Raw genomic sequence first — 18,056 nt, forward strand, 5'->3', positions numbered from 1 at the left:
GTTGAGTGCTGGGAGCTGCTGGCATGCCAGGGATCCCATCTTCTGGGCCTGTTGGCTTTAAATTATCCACTTTACACATTTAGATCTTCAAACAAATCCCAACTTCTATCTAGTAGCACCTGAGGGCATCTGATCTGTTCACTGAAACCTCTGCTACAGCAAATCCCCAGCAAAGTCTCAGCCATTCTCACCATCAGATACTGAGAGCTCTGTTTCTTACTTTGGTTTATCTTCACATTTTACCACTGGCCAAGAGTTTATCCAATGTCCAGACCCACTGTAATTCCATGTCTTTGGCTTTTGCTTTTTCCCAAGGCACAGATTCACTACAAATTCACTAATTCTCCAGCAAAGCTTTTTCTGCTTGTTTTTTTTTGGTGAGTGAGGGGTGGGTGCAAGGTTAGAAAATCCCAAAGGACATGAGAGCAGGTCAAAGAAAAGGACACATGGAGTGTGACAATGGGATTTTCCAGTGTGAGGCCTGGCCTCATCCTGGTCTCTGTGCTTGTTTCCCTTGGCACAATTCCTGGTGGTCTCTGGTTGGTTTGGAGGTGGGTTGGAGCTCCAGAGAGCATCAGCAGGTCCCCGTCCCAGCTGTCAGTGCCCCCTCACCAGCACATCCCTGGGACCCCAGTCCCTGGTGCCCCTTTGGGCTCTCACCATGGGCACTGCCAAGGGCTTGTCCTGGGAGGAGCCCAGTGCCCACCCAGCCCCCAGAGCCCCTTTCCCCCAGGAGAAACCAATCCCAGCTGGAGCTGCTGGCACAGGTGGGATCCCTGAGCAGAACCTGGCGCTGGCATTGAGGCTGCTGGCACAAACACCCTGAGCTGGGCTGCACCTCCTGGGGGGGGAACCCCAACCCCAAGGGACAGCTGGGGGCCTCTGCTGCACAAAAACAGAGACAGGAGCAGTTCATAGCCCTGGCAACTGAGTGTGGGACACAGGATACTCTGGGAAATGCTCTGGGGGGCTCTGAGTGCCCCAGGGATGTGGGGTGTGGAGCTGTCCTGCTGCTCAGTTCATATGGCTGAGGGCAGGGATGGATGGGATGTTGGGAATTAGGAATTGTTCCCTGGGAGGCCGTGGCTGCCCCTGAATCCCTGGCAGTGCCCAAGGCCAGGCTGGACACTGGGGCTGGGAGCACCTGGGACAGTGGGAGGTGTCCCTGCCATGGCAGGGGTGGAACTGGATGTCCCTTCCAACCCAAACCATTCCATGATTCTGTGGGATCTGTCAGACACCCCTGCTGGAAGCCAGGTCACTTCCATGGACGTTTCCCCCCTCACAATGGCACTGGGGATGTCCCAGTCACAAGCTTGAAACACAGAAAATACAAAAAAACCCAGACACTTTTTTTCCCCTAAAGGTTGTTTTATTGTAAAACCATAAATACAACACTGACATGAAAATCCTCAAGCAACGGATGCTTTCTTACAGTTACAGTTTGTCTTCTGCCTTGGCATCAATTCTGAAAAGAATGTTGCAGAAACATGTCTCTAAGGTATTTCCAAATAACCGAACTCTGGCCTGGAGCTCGGCCCCTTTGGAAGCTAAGTGGAACTATTCCTCCTCTCGTGGAATATTTCCATTCAGACAGCAACAGACTTGTAAAAACAGCAACATTTAAACACCTCGATATTTTTTTTCTTTAATAATCCTTTTCATTTGACGTCAGTCTAAGTTTCAAACAGCACTGAATTTATTTAGCTGAAAAAAAACCCAAAACAAAACAAAAACAAAACAAAATCCTAAAAAGAAAAAAAAAAAACCTCAGAACTTGAGTTGGCCTCAAGTGTTCGCATATCACAATGAAAATCAGCAACTCAACCCCGTGCAATATTGCTGTCTAGTGAGTCATTTGATCCACACCAACAATACATGAGACTTCAAACAGGTTTTGTTTTGTTTATTAACACAGCAAGTGTGACATTAGATAACCTTTTAAATACAGTACATGGTACAGCGCGGGGCCAGCTGCCCGCACGTTTCCCGTTATGAAGACAAAGCCAGCGGTGGCGGTTTATAAAAATATTGTGTTGCTACAAAAGTATAAATTAATGCTACCGGTATTAAGAAATATTAAACACATAAAACTTATAAGGATTAAGAAAAATATTCATTAATACCTGTAGAAAACTCTGGCCTAAAAAAGATATTTTTTGTATATTTTTTGTATATTTTTTTTTTGTATTTTTTAAGATGACATGGTCGCACTCGCAGCGCGGGTGCTCTGTGGTATTGCCTAGAACATCTGCATCTACAGAAAGGAAGGAAATGCACACGAGTTACTGAGGGCAGGGAGGGCCAGGAGGGGCAGGAGAACATTAAATCCTTTGCTTGATGAAACGAGTTCAGCTCCCAGGAGGAGGTTTGGGAAATGGAACTCACGAGTGAGGAACAGCTTCTCTTTTCAGACTGGCTGCAAACAAGGATCTCCTGATGGTTGGCTGTCACCATGACACTGTCTGGCTACGGCGTGGACCACAATCCTCACGGCCTGGGCAGAGTGTCCCCCCACTGACAGCCTGGGCTGCCACCTGCCACCACTGGGCAGGTCATCCACTACCAGCTTTCCTTCAAACAATTCAGAAAAAGGAGTATTAAAGTACCAGCAAGCTTCAAGGGACCATGGAAAACAGCTCCTAAATCTGCTGCTCCTTCCAGAACACATCTCCTTCCTTGAGGGGGAAGGTCCTACACAGCAAGGGGAAAAGTTGTCCCTTCTCCCACACCCCCAGCCCACTGAAGAAACAATCCCAGCCTATCCACAGACACTGCAGAGACTGCCACCCCTGGGAGGTGAGAACAAGGACTTGAGGCCAGTGAGGCTGGAAGTGCCTTTATAAGGAGCTTTGGTTGTAAAAAGCAAGGGTTGGACGTGTCATCAACAATATTCCTACAATATTCCCATCATTAAGCCTGAGTTGCTCATCTGGGTCCCACTGTCAGGGATGCTACATAAAATCCTGCCAGTCATCATTCCTTGTTTCAGGAGCCAAAAATTCCAACTCAGCTGCCTATGGATAAGGAACCCCTCAGGGTCTATGGATACACCGTTGTCTATGTGAGCAAAACTCTCCTGTCGAGTTACAAAGGACTCAGAACAGGAAAAAAACCTCAACTAAGCAGCCAAACTAAACCTGAAATTAAACAGAAATCCCACAAACATTCAATAGATACAATTAAATTTCAGGGCAACCCACTGTCATTGGTTCACCATTTCTGGCCTAGCGTAAGCAGACTGTCCCAGGAGCTCAGCTGAGCCTCAGGGTTTGCTCAGGGACACTTCCAGAAGCGCCAGGAGGTGACAGAGCAGTGAGGGGACAGGTCCCACACACACAGGGAGTTCTTATTGCTACAGAGCGACAGCGTCAGGTCTGACAGGGCACGGGGCTCAGCTGGAGGCTCTGGGCATTCCCAGGGGATCCCAGGCCGTGGAGCAGCAGAGGAAAGCTCAGCAGGAGCAGCAGACACTGAACACCCTCCCCACACTGATCCTACAGGACATTTGCTCCTCCACTGGCAGCTTCCCCTCTGCCGCCTCCCTCCCTGCAGGAACTGGCTGAGGGATGCACTGAGAGCTGGCAAGGCCTTGCTGCTGGTGATGAGGAGGAAAAGGCTCTGTGAACCCTCCTGGAGGGCTCTGGGCAGGAACCTGGCACTTCCCACCCCTACACCCAGTTCCTTTTCTCTTGGCAAGGTCCAGCCAAGGGTTTATGGAGTGAGCTTCACTCTGCAGCCTTGTCTTCAGCAACAGGGCTCAAAACCTTCCCCTCAGACCCCTCCCAGAGGAACAGAGCTCTCCTCCCTGAAGAGATTTCCCAGAATCTGCCTTTAGTATCTTTTTTTTTTTTTTCCCATTACTCCTAATTACTCCATAGGGAACAGCTTGTCCCTTCCTGTGTGAATGCTCACAGGAGCCTCTGCCTCTCCCTCAGCCAAGAGGTGCCATCAGCAATCCAATCCAAGCCTCTCCTCAGCACAGAGCAGCACTCACAGCCTTGGAGAACCTTCCTGGCTGCTCTTTTAATGCATTTTGATTCACCAGTAACATGGTGCTGCCTAGAAATGCCCAGGGCACTGTGGGAGCAGCAGGAGGTTCCAGTCCCCTGTCCTGTGCTCACCATGGCCAGAATGGAACTGGTTCCTCTGAGCAGACTTAGCCACCAACACAAACATTTTTGGTAATTCCTTCCCATGCTAAACCTTCTGGGTTATTGCAGACAGTTGGAGAAAAACCACCCAACCCACCTGAGCCATCTCACTGGACACTCCAATGCCACCATTTAGAGCTCAAGTCATTTCCAGAAGTGTCTCCCCTCTATTTTCAGTCATTGCCAGGTTCTGAGAGCATCTGCTGCAAATTCATTTGCAAAAGTCACATAAGGGTCATGACTCCCTGAGCTGCTGCTGGACATCCTGTCTGCCCAGCAAGCACAGATAAACCAGTGCAGGTGCTTTGTGTGGACACTTAAACCAGTTCAGCTCAAGTTAAACTGGCTTAACCAGCAATGAAGGAACAACTGAGTTAGACAAAACCTGAGCCCACAGTCAGCTGTCACAGAAAGTTTTACAGATTGCACCAGTTCAAACCCACCCACAGCAGTTTCCTCAGCACAGACAGAGAGCTTGGACAGAAAGGGAAGCTCACCTCCATCTCAACTCAACCCAGGTGCAGGACAGCAAGTCCATCCTGCAAGCCAAACACAACCACTGCCTACTGAGAGGCAGGAGAGCTCCTTCCTGACCTCCTGGCTGCTGCTCCACACAGAAACAACCTCCTCAAGAGCTCTGCCTCTGTCCCACCCTCTTCACTAACAAGAGTGTTCAGACAGGCCCTTCCCTCTTGGGGTTCACCTGGTGCTGCTTGCTCCCCATCTGAAGGTCAGAATGCTCCCAAAGCAAACTGTGAAGCCAGGAAGAGTCTGCAAGGTCAGGCACAGTCAGCAGCAGAACAGGTGGATGCCTGAAGGCCACACACCATTCCTGCACCCTGACACATTTCACAAGGGAGATTAAAGAAAACCAACAAGCAGAAGGCAAGTTCTCAACATGACCCACCAGAGGATGATCCCAGTTCTGAGGATTTCTCCTCCCAGCTCCAAGGGAGCAGAACCTCACAACAGCCCTGGCCAAACTCAGAGCCTCTCCTGAGCAGTGTCCCAGCCCAGGACCAGCAGAGCTCCCTACAACACCCTGGCTGCTCCCTACAACACCTCTGGGGCACCAAAGAGCGGGAACAAAGAGTTTCCAAATTTCAGACCTTGGAAAAGTACTTTTGCTCCTCAGAATGTGAATTCAAGCCTGGAAGAAGGAAGAAGAGCAAAAACTTGGCATTTAAGGTAATTGCATGTGCTCCAGATGTGCTTCTCTGCTTTTACTGAGGCCCAAGTGACCCAGAGAGAGCCTGGAGCAGCCCAGCACAAGCAGCTCCTCTGAGCTGGGCACCCTGCAGCCATGTGCAAGTCAGGAAAAGCTGCACCTTCCTGCACTGAGTCTCTGGAGAAGGGGCCAAGCAGCCCCTCTCCTCACCACCTCTGAGAAGGCTCCACTTTAGGCCCTTAGGTTTTTCTCTTGCTTTTGCAGCTGCTGAGTTTTTAAGTCTTTGGGAGAATCTCATCTGCCTGACTTCACTGCTTAACACCCATCATTAGTGCAACTCCAAGTGAAGTTGCCTCAGAGGGGCAGTTTTTGGGATGGGGGAGAGGGCCAGTCCATCCCTCTCTTTGGTCAGCACCACCAGCAAACGCCAGCTCTGGTGCCAAACCCACAGTGTGAGAAGGGAAAGGGGAGGTGGGATGGGAGGTAGGGGTGGCTGTGGCCTTCCTGCATGCAGGCCCTCAGTCTGCACCACTGCTGGGCACAAATCCCTGCACTTTGCCCAACTCAGCTCCAGGGATTTACAGCTGTGCTAACTCTGCCCACTTCTCACCAGACAACGTGAGCCCGAGTTCACAAATTCCACAGAAATCATCTACATGTCCCTTAGCAAAGGAGGGCTGGGGCTGGAGCTGTCTTTCCAAAGGAATCCAAGGGCTCTGCATGTTCCCCTGAGCACCAAAGAGCTCTCAGGGTCTCAGGTGAGCCACACAAAAAGGTGTAACGTGCCATTAGGAGAAGGAGCTGCCAATCCTGATCCCTGTGCCATCAGCTGAGCTGTGTGGTACCTCTGTGCCCACAGCTAATCCTCTCTGGGACATGCACCAGCCAAGTTTTCCTGCTGTCAGGTACCAGTGGGCCTGGCACACATCTCACTCACTCAGGGTTCATTTCTGTCTGCCACAGGTTTCTCCTGCCCTGGTGGCTGGGCATGCAGGATTTGTACAGGAGAAAACAAAAGCAGCAAGAAGGAAAGCTGGCCCTACAGCAACCCCTCCATCAGCCACTGACAGGGAAATCAGGAGTCCAGGAGCCTCTGCCTTGGCAGCTCCTGTTCATGTGGCAGGCCGTGTGCTTTAGGCAAAAATTAACACTTCAGGAGACAATGGTTTTGGTCTGATGGCAGTAACAGTGCTGAGAGGTCAACCCAAACACCAGCCTCAAGGCAATGGAAGGTTGAAAGGGCTGGAAAGGGCAAGACAGCTGGTGCCAAGGTCTGTCCTCGTGAGCCTGGCATGGGGAAGGGTCCAGTGTGCAAACTGTGCCCCTGAGTCCTGTGGCAGTGCAGTGTCAGGGAGTGCCTGTGAGGTTCAAGGCATCTGCACACAAAGCCTGAGAGATTGGGTTTGCTATTTCTCACGTCTTGCAACTTGCAACTTCTCTTACAGCCAGAGCTGGGCAGGTGGGATCCTGGTTTAACATCTGCTCAACAGCAGCACTGCAGAGAGGGTCTCCAGTTTCCCCCTGCATTGCCAGCCAGCAGCAAACTCCCTGTGCTGCTGAAGGGCTCCAGCCTGCTCTCAGCAGGGCCAGTCCCTCCTCCTGACCCTCCCACACCACTGGGACCGCAGCTCCAGAGCTCCTGGAAGCCCAGGAGACTGCTGAAAAAAGAAGAATTTGCTTCAGTTTTCCTCCAGGAGACAAGTCCCAGCAGTGAAAAATGCACAGTTTGGCACCAGAGGTTGGGAATTGTCCAAGAGGCACCAAAGCTGGCAGAGCCTCTCCAGCAGCCCAGGAGCTGTGCCTGCAGGAGCTCTGGCCTTGGGGACAGCAGAGTGACCAGATGGTTTGGGGTTATGGGGATCTCTAATTGCATTTGGGGTGAGCCAGTTACGTGTGAAAGTTTCGGGGCCCGTGGCCTTCCTGGCCAGAACAGGTCAGCAACAGAACAAGTAGTGTAATGCACTGTAGGTATCAAAAAGACATTCGTGCCACTAGAGGAAACCATTCCAAACAAAAAGGGGAAGATATTCTTTGCACTCAATCAGGAGCACTTACATTCAGAAGGATCTTTGAGCCCATGCACTTCTCTAAGCTTCCTTCAAACCCCAGTTTGACAAAACTGGTGAGCTTTGTTCCCCTGAAAAATCATACACCTTGGTTTGTCCTTGGCCTTGGGAAGGGTGGTTTGTGTGTCACTGAGACACTTCTAAACAAAAATCTTTAGGTACAAGGGTTCTCTGGCAGACCTGGCAAGCTTACTGGTGGCCCACAGCCACCTGTGCTGTCACCATTTGCTTTTCTTGGTTTCTAGGCTTTGCCACATAAACAACTGCTGAGGTTCCCATAAGAACATCATTTAATTGCAAATGGACTACTCTAGAACAAGTCTGAGAACACTTGACGTACAAAATTCACAGAAAAGATAATTAACACCGGGAGTTCAGAAAAGAAGTTCTGCTGTAAAAAAATATAAAGCCAAGAAACGTAACAACTTCTGACAGTTTCTGCCATGAACCATTTCTCTTAGTTTGAAATCAAACTTATAATCACTTGCTGCCATTTTAAACTCAAAACTGGGAGCAGAGACAGAGGAGTAACTTTTGTTTTTTGGGAAAAAAAAAAAAGGATATGGAAAGGTTAAAAATAAAATTAAGAATCAAAAACCTTAAAGCCTCCCTTCCTGATTTCTAAAGATGCCGGTGTTGGTGGAACACAGCTGCCCTGATTCACGCACCATGCCAAGAAGGCTGCAGCCAAGTGCCCTCAAGGTGTACAGTTATTCAAAGGAGCAAAGTCCAGTGCAGAACTGGTCTGGTCAATGGAGTCTGATTATCCATGGCAAGATGGCCCAGGGGACAAGAGGAAAGGTGGGGTGGAGGAGAAACAAAAGAAACTTCAAGTCACTTTAGATCTCAGCTGCCTGAAGACTTTAGAACATCAGCCTCCCATTCGTCTGCCCACTTGAAAACATTAGAAAGTCTGTCAAGTCCACACACTATCTATGGAAAGGAGCACATTCCTGGCAGAGGGCTGTCTCTCTCCTGTGCTCAGCTTTCCTTTCAAACTTAATTTTATATATATTTATATTTTTATATATATATAAAAAAGCACTTGGTTTCCAGGGGCATTCATAATGAGGTCCACAGTGTTTAGAACTTAAATTTCTTTTTCTTTGTTTGGAACAGTGTTTTAAAGTTTTGTTAATTAAAGTCTTAAAGCATGTTGGACTTCAAAAACATGAGTTTGTTCATGTCTTCTGGACTGAGTAGCCGCCTCCTTTTGATCAAGAGTGCCTGCTCACACATATTTACACATTCGCTCCTGGCACCCACAGCAGGCACTGCTAAGAGCCAAAAGGCCAGCTTGGCTAGTTTCGTATGCTTTTGGGTAACACACGACCAGTACTGAAACAGGTCAGGGGTGGCCTGGAAGAGAGGTTCTTGCAAATAATCATAGACTTCACTTTTCCCAAACCAATCTTCTTCCTGAGCTGCTGTGGCCTCCCCTGCTGCACGAGGCTTCTTGGTTGAAGGTTCAAATTCTGCTTCTTCTGCCCAGGACTCTTTCACCTCATTGATGAGCTCGCAGACCTTGCCAATGATCTCTTCGTGCTGGTAGGGCGGGACGGGCCGCAGCTTCTGCTGAGGGTCCAAGATCATGGCTACCTTGTGTGCCGAGTGAACTTTGAAGTTCTCCTTCAGCGCCTCCAAGAAGAGGTGACAGAGTTTGCTGACCACGCCAGCGTCGTTGGCTTTGGAAGTGAACAGTTTCTCCAGTTTGACGTAGGTGGGCAGCACCAGCTGCAGCGTGGGCCGGCTCTCGTTGCTCAGCTCGATCACGGCCTGTTTCACCGGCGCCAGGATGGCTGCCAGGTTGCTGAGCAGGTGTTTGTTCAGGTTTTGGATGAGGTTCATCTTCTTGGCCCTGCTGTAGAACTCGCAGATCTGCTCGTAGCGCTCGTGGACGAGCAGCAGGGAGTCGGTGACCGAGTTCCAGCAGGGCGGCGGGGAGGTCTCTTCCAGGGAGCCAAAGGTCTCCTTTGAGAGGCCCGTGGACCCCGCCAGGTCTTCACAGACATTCAGGAGCTCGATCACCTCGTGCATGTTGCGAGCCTGTAGCGTTCTCTTGTTGAGCACGCTCTGCACCACCGAGTTCAAGGCACAGGCCGAGCAGCGCAGGCACATGCCCGCCTTGGAGAACGCCGAGGAGTTGACCTTGCAGTCGGTCACGTACACCGTCCTGATCTCCGACATCACAAACTCCGACAGCACGTTCTGCACCCAGTGGTGGATGAAATCACCGTTGTCTCGAAGGTCCACGCCCTTAATGCCCAGGACGTAGCTCTTGATGTGGTTGCCCTCCACCTGGTAGGCGGTGAGGATGTAGCAGGAGTCGGGGCCGACGCTCTGCGAGTGGCAGGTGACCCCGATGCCGAGGCAGGCGTTGCTGCCCAGGGCGCAGGTGACTTTCACCTTCACCTGGTTGTACATCCGAGGCAGGTGCTTCAGAGCCAGGGTGTTGAAGTTGCCCAGGATCTCGGTGACGGAGAAGGCACCGTAGCGAGCCCCGCTGTCCACCAGCGTCTGCGCCAGCTTGATGAACTCCTTGCCGCTGAGCACGCTGAGCGCGCCCAGGTCGGTGCACATGACCCGCAGCAGGCGCTCGGCGATGTTCTGCCGCTCCTTCTCCGGGATGGCGCTGTTCCCCAGAGAGCCGCTCGCCGGCGCTGCAGGGAGACACAGCGGGCACACAAAGGGCCAGGTCAGCAACACCACGGCAGGAGAGAGCACAAGGCACAGAACAATTCTCAGGGCCCCCAGAGAGGTGGGACGTGCCCAGATGATGGAAGAGACAACTCCAACCTTGGGTTTGTTCCCCCAGGGTTTCTGGACTGAGGAACCTCCAGAGACAGGCCCTGCTCCTGTCACAGCAGCAGGGAGGAGATTTGCATCCTGTCCTTGGTGTGGGGATGGTCACAACTCAGCCCAGATGGAAAGACGGACATTAAATCACAGAATCCCAGACTGGTTTGGGTTGGAAAGGGGCATTAAAACCCATCCAGTCCCACCCCTGCCATGGCAGGGACACCTCCCACTGTCCCAAGGTGCTCCAAGCCCTGCCCAGCCTGGCCTTGGGCACTGCCAGGGATGCAGGGGCAGCACAGCTGCTCTGGGCACCTGTGCCTATGTCACACCATGATGACTGGATTAATTTTTTAACTCCAGGCCAGAAAGTCTGACTTTGGATCAGAAGTTACCTTCTTGCAGGAGCTACCAAATGCATCTTCCTCACAAACCTTTCCAACCACCCCAGGGTTCTTTGTTGCACTCCTGTAGTGGGAAGGGGTACTCTGCTCTGCCAAGCAGGACATGATTTAAGGTGAAATCAAATATAGTTTGGTGAGGACAAGGGCCTTGTGCAGTGTCCATCACTGCTGCTCTCCTGAGGCTCCTGTTGGACAGGGACAAAGTGAGAAGCTGCTACGTACTGTTGTTGGCATTATTTCTTTGGAGCTGTGGCTTCCACTTCTCTTCAACCACGGGGAGAGGTGACCTGGGCTGCTGGCTGGAGGCAATGTTGTTCTCATTGTCAGCTGTGAGGCAAGAGACAGGGAGGGGTTCAAAGCACAAAATAATGCTTAAAGCACAAAGAAGAGGAAACTACTCAACTGCTCAGCATTTATGTAGGGCTCCTCTAACTAAGGGGACAACAACCCACCACACTCTCTTGGCTTTTAGGCAGCTTTCAGTGAGCTCACACAGCCCCCTCAGGCACCCTGAAACTGTCTTTGGACTCACAACCTACCACTCCCCAAAACGTGGCTGAAATGTGCCACATCTCTTCAGTGCACCAGGGATGTTGATGCCATCAGCACACCCTGGGGAATGTCTCCTCAGGAGCTGAAGCTGCACACCAGGAGCAATGGAAGCTCAGCCTGACTTGGGCCATTCATTTGCTTCTGAAATGAGGTGGAACAGACACTGACCCTTCTGTCCCCTCCCTGCCCCTTCCTGCACTGCAGGTGGCTGCCCTGTTCTCTCTGGGAAGCACTTTGGTTTGCAAGCTGTGCTCAGCTCCTCTGGATCCAAGGGTCTCACTGTAAACCTCAGGTCTGGTTTCTTCCCCGTGAAGAGCAAGGGCCCATCTCCTCTGGGGCTCTCCCTGCTGCAAACACAAAGCCAAAGTCTCTGGAGTGTGGGCCAAAGGCCATCCCCCCCTGAGGCTGCAGACATCAAGTGGCCCCAAAGTCTTTGTGTTTGTGCTCCCATTTCTGTGTGTGTAAGTGGGCTAAACATTCTGGCTGCCACTCTGATGGGATCTTACAAGAAAATGCAAGCAAGATCAGTAAAGTCTGTATTGTATCCGTGTTTTCCTCTCCGGTGCCCCAAGAATTTCTCCCCACCCTCCAGAGGAAATTCTCTAGTTCTTAGTGTGCTTCAGTATGAAATGGTGCTGTGAAACAGGCTGTGAAGGAACAGTGCACAGTGAAATGGGCTGGAAGAGGAAGCAGAAAGATGGAGAGACTGATGACCAGGCTGAGCAGAAGGATGGAAATAAAACCAAGGAAAAGAGAACAGGCCATTTGCTCATCACAGCCGGACTCATCACACTAATTCTGGACACCTGTCAGACACACCTCTCCTTGAGGTGGCCCATTAGGGCTCCTTTTACACTCAGGGTGCCACTCATTCACCCAGGCTGAACTGGATCCTCTCCTGGAGTGAGAACCACCATGGTGAGAACCACCTGAACTCACCTGGAGTCACTGAGTCTCCAGTGATTTTACAGGGAGTGCAGACTGCCAGCTCAGGTGGCAGCCCCTGCAGCCTGGTGACAGCAGCACAGAGTGCAGTGACCCTGCCCTGTGCCCTGGGCAGAGAAACACGAGCTGGAGCAGTGCCTTGAGGCACCCACAGCTCTGCCAGGCTGCTCTGGGGCAGCAGGACACACAGGACAGGGCAGAGCTGCCCTTGCTCTCCTCCATGTGTGCCAGCAGGGACAGCAGCAGGGCTGTGATGGAGCTCCAGGGCTGGGCTCCTCTCCAGGTGAGCAGCTCTGCCCTTCAGTGCAGGCACTGCAGAGTGCCCAGCACCTGGCACAGGCTGCTCAGTGGGCACTGCACTGGCACAGGCTGGGCAGTCCCCCAGTGACAGGCCATGGCCCAGGACAGCCTCTGGCCCTGCCTGGGCCTGTGTGTGCCCGGGGAGCTCCCTGGCCAGGCTGGGCACCCAGGGAGTGCTGCCAGGCCCAGCTGCAGCCACAGGCTGAACTTTGCAGGTGTGCAGAGATGTGAAGAGCACTCAGAGGGCACCAGTGACCACGTGGGACACATCACCTTTCCCCCAGCATCTGCCACACTAATTGCTCTTGAGCCAATGTCACCATTGTCCTCAACTCCAAACATCTGTGCGTGGGCAAAGGAAAATGCTGGATAACTTTGCCTGCTAACTTTGCTCATGGTTCAGGCCCTCCATGTCTTGGTGAGGGATGGGTAGGGGAGAAACCCTCTGTATTTCCTCACCATAACTCTTTTATCTATTTCCTAATAATAGGGGATTTATTATATACAAATATCTGCTGGCATTCAGAGTGGCATTAATGAGATTTGTACATTTCACCCTCATCTTCCTTATCAGGCAGTCTGTGAACTACACAGATCATGGTTCTTAATTTTTCTTCATGCCTCCAATCCTTTAATCCAGGTTCAGCCTAGTCCTCCTTTTGTTTTTTTAGGCCTAGATTGTAGGAAGGGCATTATATGGCAGCACTCGACCTGAACAAAGTACTCTAAAGGGAGTCAAAGCTGTATATTGTTCAGTGTAATTACAGAACAAATTCCTCTGCCTGGTGTTCTGCTGTTCTATTTCTGCCTTTCAGCGCCCAATTTACATTCTAATTGCTTCTCCTCACTGTGTAGCTGCTTTATGAAGCTATAATCTCTCCTTATTACCTTCCAGCCTCCGGGCTCAGCCCTCTGAATGACTCAAGAGGCAGAATGTGCCTGATTTTGCTTCTGGAGGCCAGCAGCACATTCCCTGGCTTCTGTCCCTCGTGAGAAGGGTCCAGGGGAGGCAGCACAGCCACTGGAAGAGGTCAGCCCTTTGTATTAGACAGGACAGAGCAAACTGGGCTGCTGAACACGTGAACTGAGGGAGCATTTGACCCATGGTGGCCTCTTGGCTTTCTGCATCTTGAAATGAAACATTCCCTGAGCAGGGACAAACCACTGCCACGCCTGAGTCCCCAGCCCCTGCATCCTGCCTTGTGCCACCAGCTCTGCTGACCACTGCAAGGTCCCTGCACTCCCACACTTCAGAGATGTTGGGGCAATGCTGCCTCTTGGATATGGAGACCCCAGAATCCCAGACTTGTTTAGGCTGGAAAAGACCTCTAAGATCATCTAGTGCAACCATCAGCCCAGCCCAGCAGCACATTCACCACTGATGCCACATCCAGGTGTTCTCTGAGCACTCCAGGGATGGTGACCCCACCCCTGCCCTGGCCTCAGGGTGCTTGAGAACCCTTCCAATCTAAACCTCCCCTGGAACAACCCGAGGCCATTTCCTCTTGCCCTTGTCAGCTGTTCCCGGGGAAAAGAGACCGACCCTCACCTAACACAGCCTCCTGTCAGCCTGAGGGCACAAAGTGCTGCCAGGGCACCTGCAGGCCCTGTGTGCCCTCAGTGCTGTCTGCAGACACAGCTCACCCCGAGCTGGGCACCCACCAGCGCTGCCCACGGGGCTCCTGTCTCTGCTTGGCTCTGCCCTCAACCAGAGCTGTGAGCACAGGGCTGCCAGGCACCACCCCCGAGGCCAGGGAGGGGACAGTGAGAGGCACTGTGAGGCACAGAGGGGACAGGGGACAGTGTGAGGCACTGTGAGGCTCAGAGGGGACAGTGTGAGGCACTGTGAGGCTCAGAGGGGACAGTGAGAGGCACTGTGAGGCTCAGAGGGGACAGTGAGAGGCACTGTGAGGCACAGAGGGGACAGTGTGAGGCACTGTGAGGCTCAGAGGGGACAGGGGACAGTGAGAGGCACTGTGAGGCTCAGAGGGGACAGTGTGAGGCACTGTGAGGCTCAGAGGGGACAGTGCCTGACATGGGCACAGCCTCAGGGGCCCTGCAGGAAGCAGCTGAAGGAGACACGGACACCTGGGACACCTCCCTGTCACTGCACCAGTGAGACTTCAGCAGGAGGAGCCAGGCACAGGAGGGGACTTGCAAACAGAGCAGGGAGCAAGGAGAAAACACAGCTTACCAAGAGAATCCTGAGCTGGGCAGAGGGGATTTACCCATTCAGAGCTGTGATGTGACAGGAGACTATCACAGATACTGCTCCCTCCACCCTGTTGTGTGGCCAAAGTAACCCAGGTGAACAACCACAGGATCCCAGGCTGGTTTGGGTGGGAAGGGACCTCAAAGCTCATCCAGGGCCACCCCTGCCATGGCAGGGACACCTCCCACTGTCCCAGGCTGCTCCCAGCCCTGCCCAGCCTGGCCTTGGGCACTGCCAGGGATCCAGGGGCAGCCACAGCTGCTCTGGGCACCTGTGCCAGGGCCTGCCCACCCTCACAGGGAGCCCTCAGCACCACCCCCATGAGTCACTTGTAAAGAAGAAACAAGTGAGGAAGCTGCAGGTAGCACCAGCTTAAAATGTGCAACAGCTGAGCCCTCAGTGAGCTGCCCCTGTCCCCTCCTGTGCTCGGTGTCACCCAGAGCTGTGACTCCACATGCTCCATTTCAGTGCCAGAGCCCAGAGCAAGAACAGGATGGTCAGAACAGTGTGGAGGCAGCAGAACTGCCATGGACAGCAAGGACAGAGCCACAGCCAGGAGTGAGGGCAGCCCTGCCCTGAGCAGAGCCCACTGCTCCCTGGGGAACACAGAGTCCCAGTACTGCACAGAACCCCAGTGCCCTACCAGAAACACAAACTCACACCTTCTGCTCACAAACAGCTCTCAAAGCCTCGTGTAAATCACACAGATGACAAATAAAGTAGCTGCTGAACAACACACAAAGCCTGCACTAAGATTTGCCAGCAGGAACTAAGATGGAATAGAGGACCCTCATGGATGAAGAACTCAAGTGACACTATGAAAATTAGGACTAAAACTAAAATAAAGAGCAAGATAAGAACTTTGATTAACATTATTACAGAAAGGAAAATATGCTTTTCCTCAAGCCTCTTGTCCTCCCATGCCACTTTCCTCAGGGCCTGCATCTGCATCTCAACAGAGCAGCTGTCTGTTGGAGAACACAGGTCTGTCAAAGGATTTAATTGTTCTTATAACCATGTTAGTTCAATTGAATTCAAGAGGGAAAAAAAAGCAAAAAAATCTGCCAATATAAAATGAATTCGGTTTCTACATTTTTGAATATGCTGAGTGCTGTCTTTGAAACAGGTTTGGCTTTGAAATTTTAAAATCATCTCTTATGTATCAAGACAGGAAACAAAAGCAGTGACTTAGAAACAAAGCACTGGAACGACTCTTAAGAATTCTCATTTGTAGGTAGCTGAGAGGGAACTGAACACAGCTGCTGAAATGGCAAATTCTTCTTCTGAGAACACATTTCAGTCCTTTGCAGAACTCCAGGAGACACAGGCACAGGACTTGTGTGGGCAAAGGCTCTGCTGCCCTGCTCCATGAGAGCAGGAGGGGGTATTCAACCTGCTGGAGGAGGTTACACAGTGAGGATTCTCTGCTGGCTCTGGATAAAGGCAATGAGCAGTGATGGACTCTGAGCTAGTGTGGCACACTCCCTCTGTCCCTATGGAAAGGAGCAAACTGTACAACAGACCCTGAGCCTCTGCTCCAGCCTTTGAGGGATGACTGTGTTTGTTGCAGTGAAATGATGGGGCTGTGGGAATGGGGAGCACTGAGAGCCCTACAGACACACATTGGGGTCAGCACCAGGCAGCAGCACAGAATTTATTCTCTGCTTGCAGCGAGTCCAAGTGCCCAGCTTACCTGCGTGGGACTGCATGTGCTCCAGGAGATTGTTATAAAACTGGAACTGGATTCCACAAGCTCCACAGGTGTAAGGCTCTGTTTGGGAGAAATCAGTTCAGAAGAATTACACAGAGTCTGCAGGAAGCAGCACAGGTGCATACCTCAGTGTGTAAGCTGTGGGCACAGCGAGCGGGGCTGGGCTGGGCTGGGCTGGGCTGGGCAGCTCCTCCTGCTGCACTTCACTGCCAGGGCACGGGCAGGGCACTACAGCAAGCCCCTGGTGCCATGGTGGCCATCTCAGGGTCCTGCACAGGTTTCTCCTGGAGGCTGCCCACTGGCCAGGGTGTGCTGGCCCAGGCTGCTGCAGCCTGCCTTGAGCGTGTCCCTGCAGGTCTGTGCTGGGAGTAAAGCCTGCTGGGCTCATCTTCCATCCAGTTCTGTCCTCTCCAGTGTCTGCTGCCTCTCCTGAGTGAGACAAGGAGCACTGGGTTGTGACAAATGCTGTAGTCAGAGGCTGGGGGTGGAGCAGTGCCATGGGGGAACTCAGCTGGGGCTCTGTGGCTGTCACCAAGTGCAGTGACACCAGGGACTGGGTGGCAGCAGGATGCCAGGGAAGCAGAGGGGGAGGGCAGGAGCACAGGAACCAGGCCCGTGCCCAAAGACTGAGAGCAGAGCAGGAGAGCCATGTGCCAGAGCAATATGGATGAGCTGGAGTGAGGAAAGAGCTGGGTGCAGAGCTCCCTGGTCAGCTGGAAGATACATTTAGCCCTGTTCTATGTTGAAAGTGCATCTCTTCCACTGAATTAACCTAAAAGCAAATGTTTGCAGTTGCCTGTCTAAACAGCATCAGTAGAGTGCATTGGATGACAGATGTGATCCCAAACTACAGTGCTGCAATTTGGGAACACAGCAGCACTGCCAGCTCTCACTGGGGCATTTTGTCCCAGAGCAGCAGAATGCACAAACATGTGGCATATGAACAATTGTGGATACAAATGCCTGGCACACACACGGAGCAGAGTCTATTGCTACAATATTTCAGAAGTCTAGAGCTGAGTTTGAGGAGAAAAACAGATTCTGTATCAATGAATAAGCAGAAGTACCAGCACCCAGGACAGAAGAACCAAAGCCCAGGGAAGCACAAGGCTGCCTATACCTTGTGAGAAGTCTATCTCAGAGAGAAAACCCCAGAATCCACCTCAAGGTCAGAGGAATCCATGAGGAAAAACATAAAAGAGAACATGAACAAGCCTGTACTTTTATGGTGTGAGAACCCAGAGCCTCTGGAATGATGGAGCCAGCTCTGCCTGGAGTTGTGCTCAATGCCTGAACTCACTGTGTCTGCTTGTGATGCTGCTCCTGGGCTTGCTGCAGCATGGAAGTTTGGAAATTTGGTACTTAAGTAACTGCTTGTGGAAAAAAGAGAAGATTTGAACAACTGAGTGGCACATGGGGATTTCAGTCCTTGGGAATTAGCAGTGACTGGCTGTGTCTGCTGAAATCATCAGCAGTGAGGTGGTTGTGGTACAATGCCACAAGAGGTACAATGCAATCTAATTGTTTCCACTTGTTTTTAATTGTCAGAGAGGAGAAGGCTCCCTGTGGGTGCAAACCATCCCTCTTGGGCTTGTATTTCAATGCCAAAGAGCTGTGTTACAGACACACCTGTGCCTGTGCTGCTCATGGAGCCCACACTGCTCAGATGGGAATGCCTCAAACCCAGGGGGCCTGACTGCCCCTGCAAGGGTCAAAATTAACCTATGAATGTTCTAATGAATGAAAGC

General features: G+C 51.8%; 1 protein-coding gene across 1 annotated transcript in view; it reads right to left on the bottom strand.

Annotated features, from left to right (window-relative positions):
* Positions 1 to 1,350: 1,350 nt before the first annotated feature.
* The window catches only part of ZNF618 (zinc finger protein 618), a 152,227-nt gene continuing 135,521 nt past the window's right edge, over positions 1,351 to 18,056 (bottom strand). Inside the window, exons 14-16 of the mRNA XM_058038491.1 lie at positions 16,291 to 16,368; positions 10,811 to 10,915; positions 1,351 to 10,048 (exon numbers count right to left, since the gene is read on the bottom strand). Of these exons, the coding sequence (XP_057894474.1) occupies positions 8,535 to 10,048; positions 10,811 to 10,915; positions 16,291 to 16,368 (1,697 nt within the window). The 3' untranslated portion in view covers positions 1,351 to 8,534. The remainder of the gene's footprint in view (positions 10,049 to 10,810; positions 10,916 to 16,290; positions 16,369 to 18,056) is intronic.

Source organism: Melospiza georgiana, chromosome 20 (assembly GCF_028018845.1).
Source record: "Melospiza georgiana isolate bMelGeo1 chromosome 20, bMelGeo1.pri, whole genome shotgun sequence".
Classification (NCBI taxonomy): domain Eukaryota; kingdom Metazoa; phylum Chordata; class Aves; order Passeriformes; family Passerellidae; genus Melospiza; species Melospiza georgiana.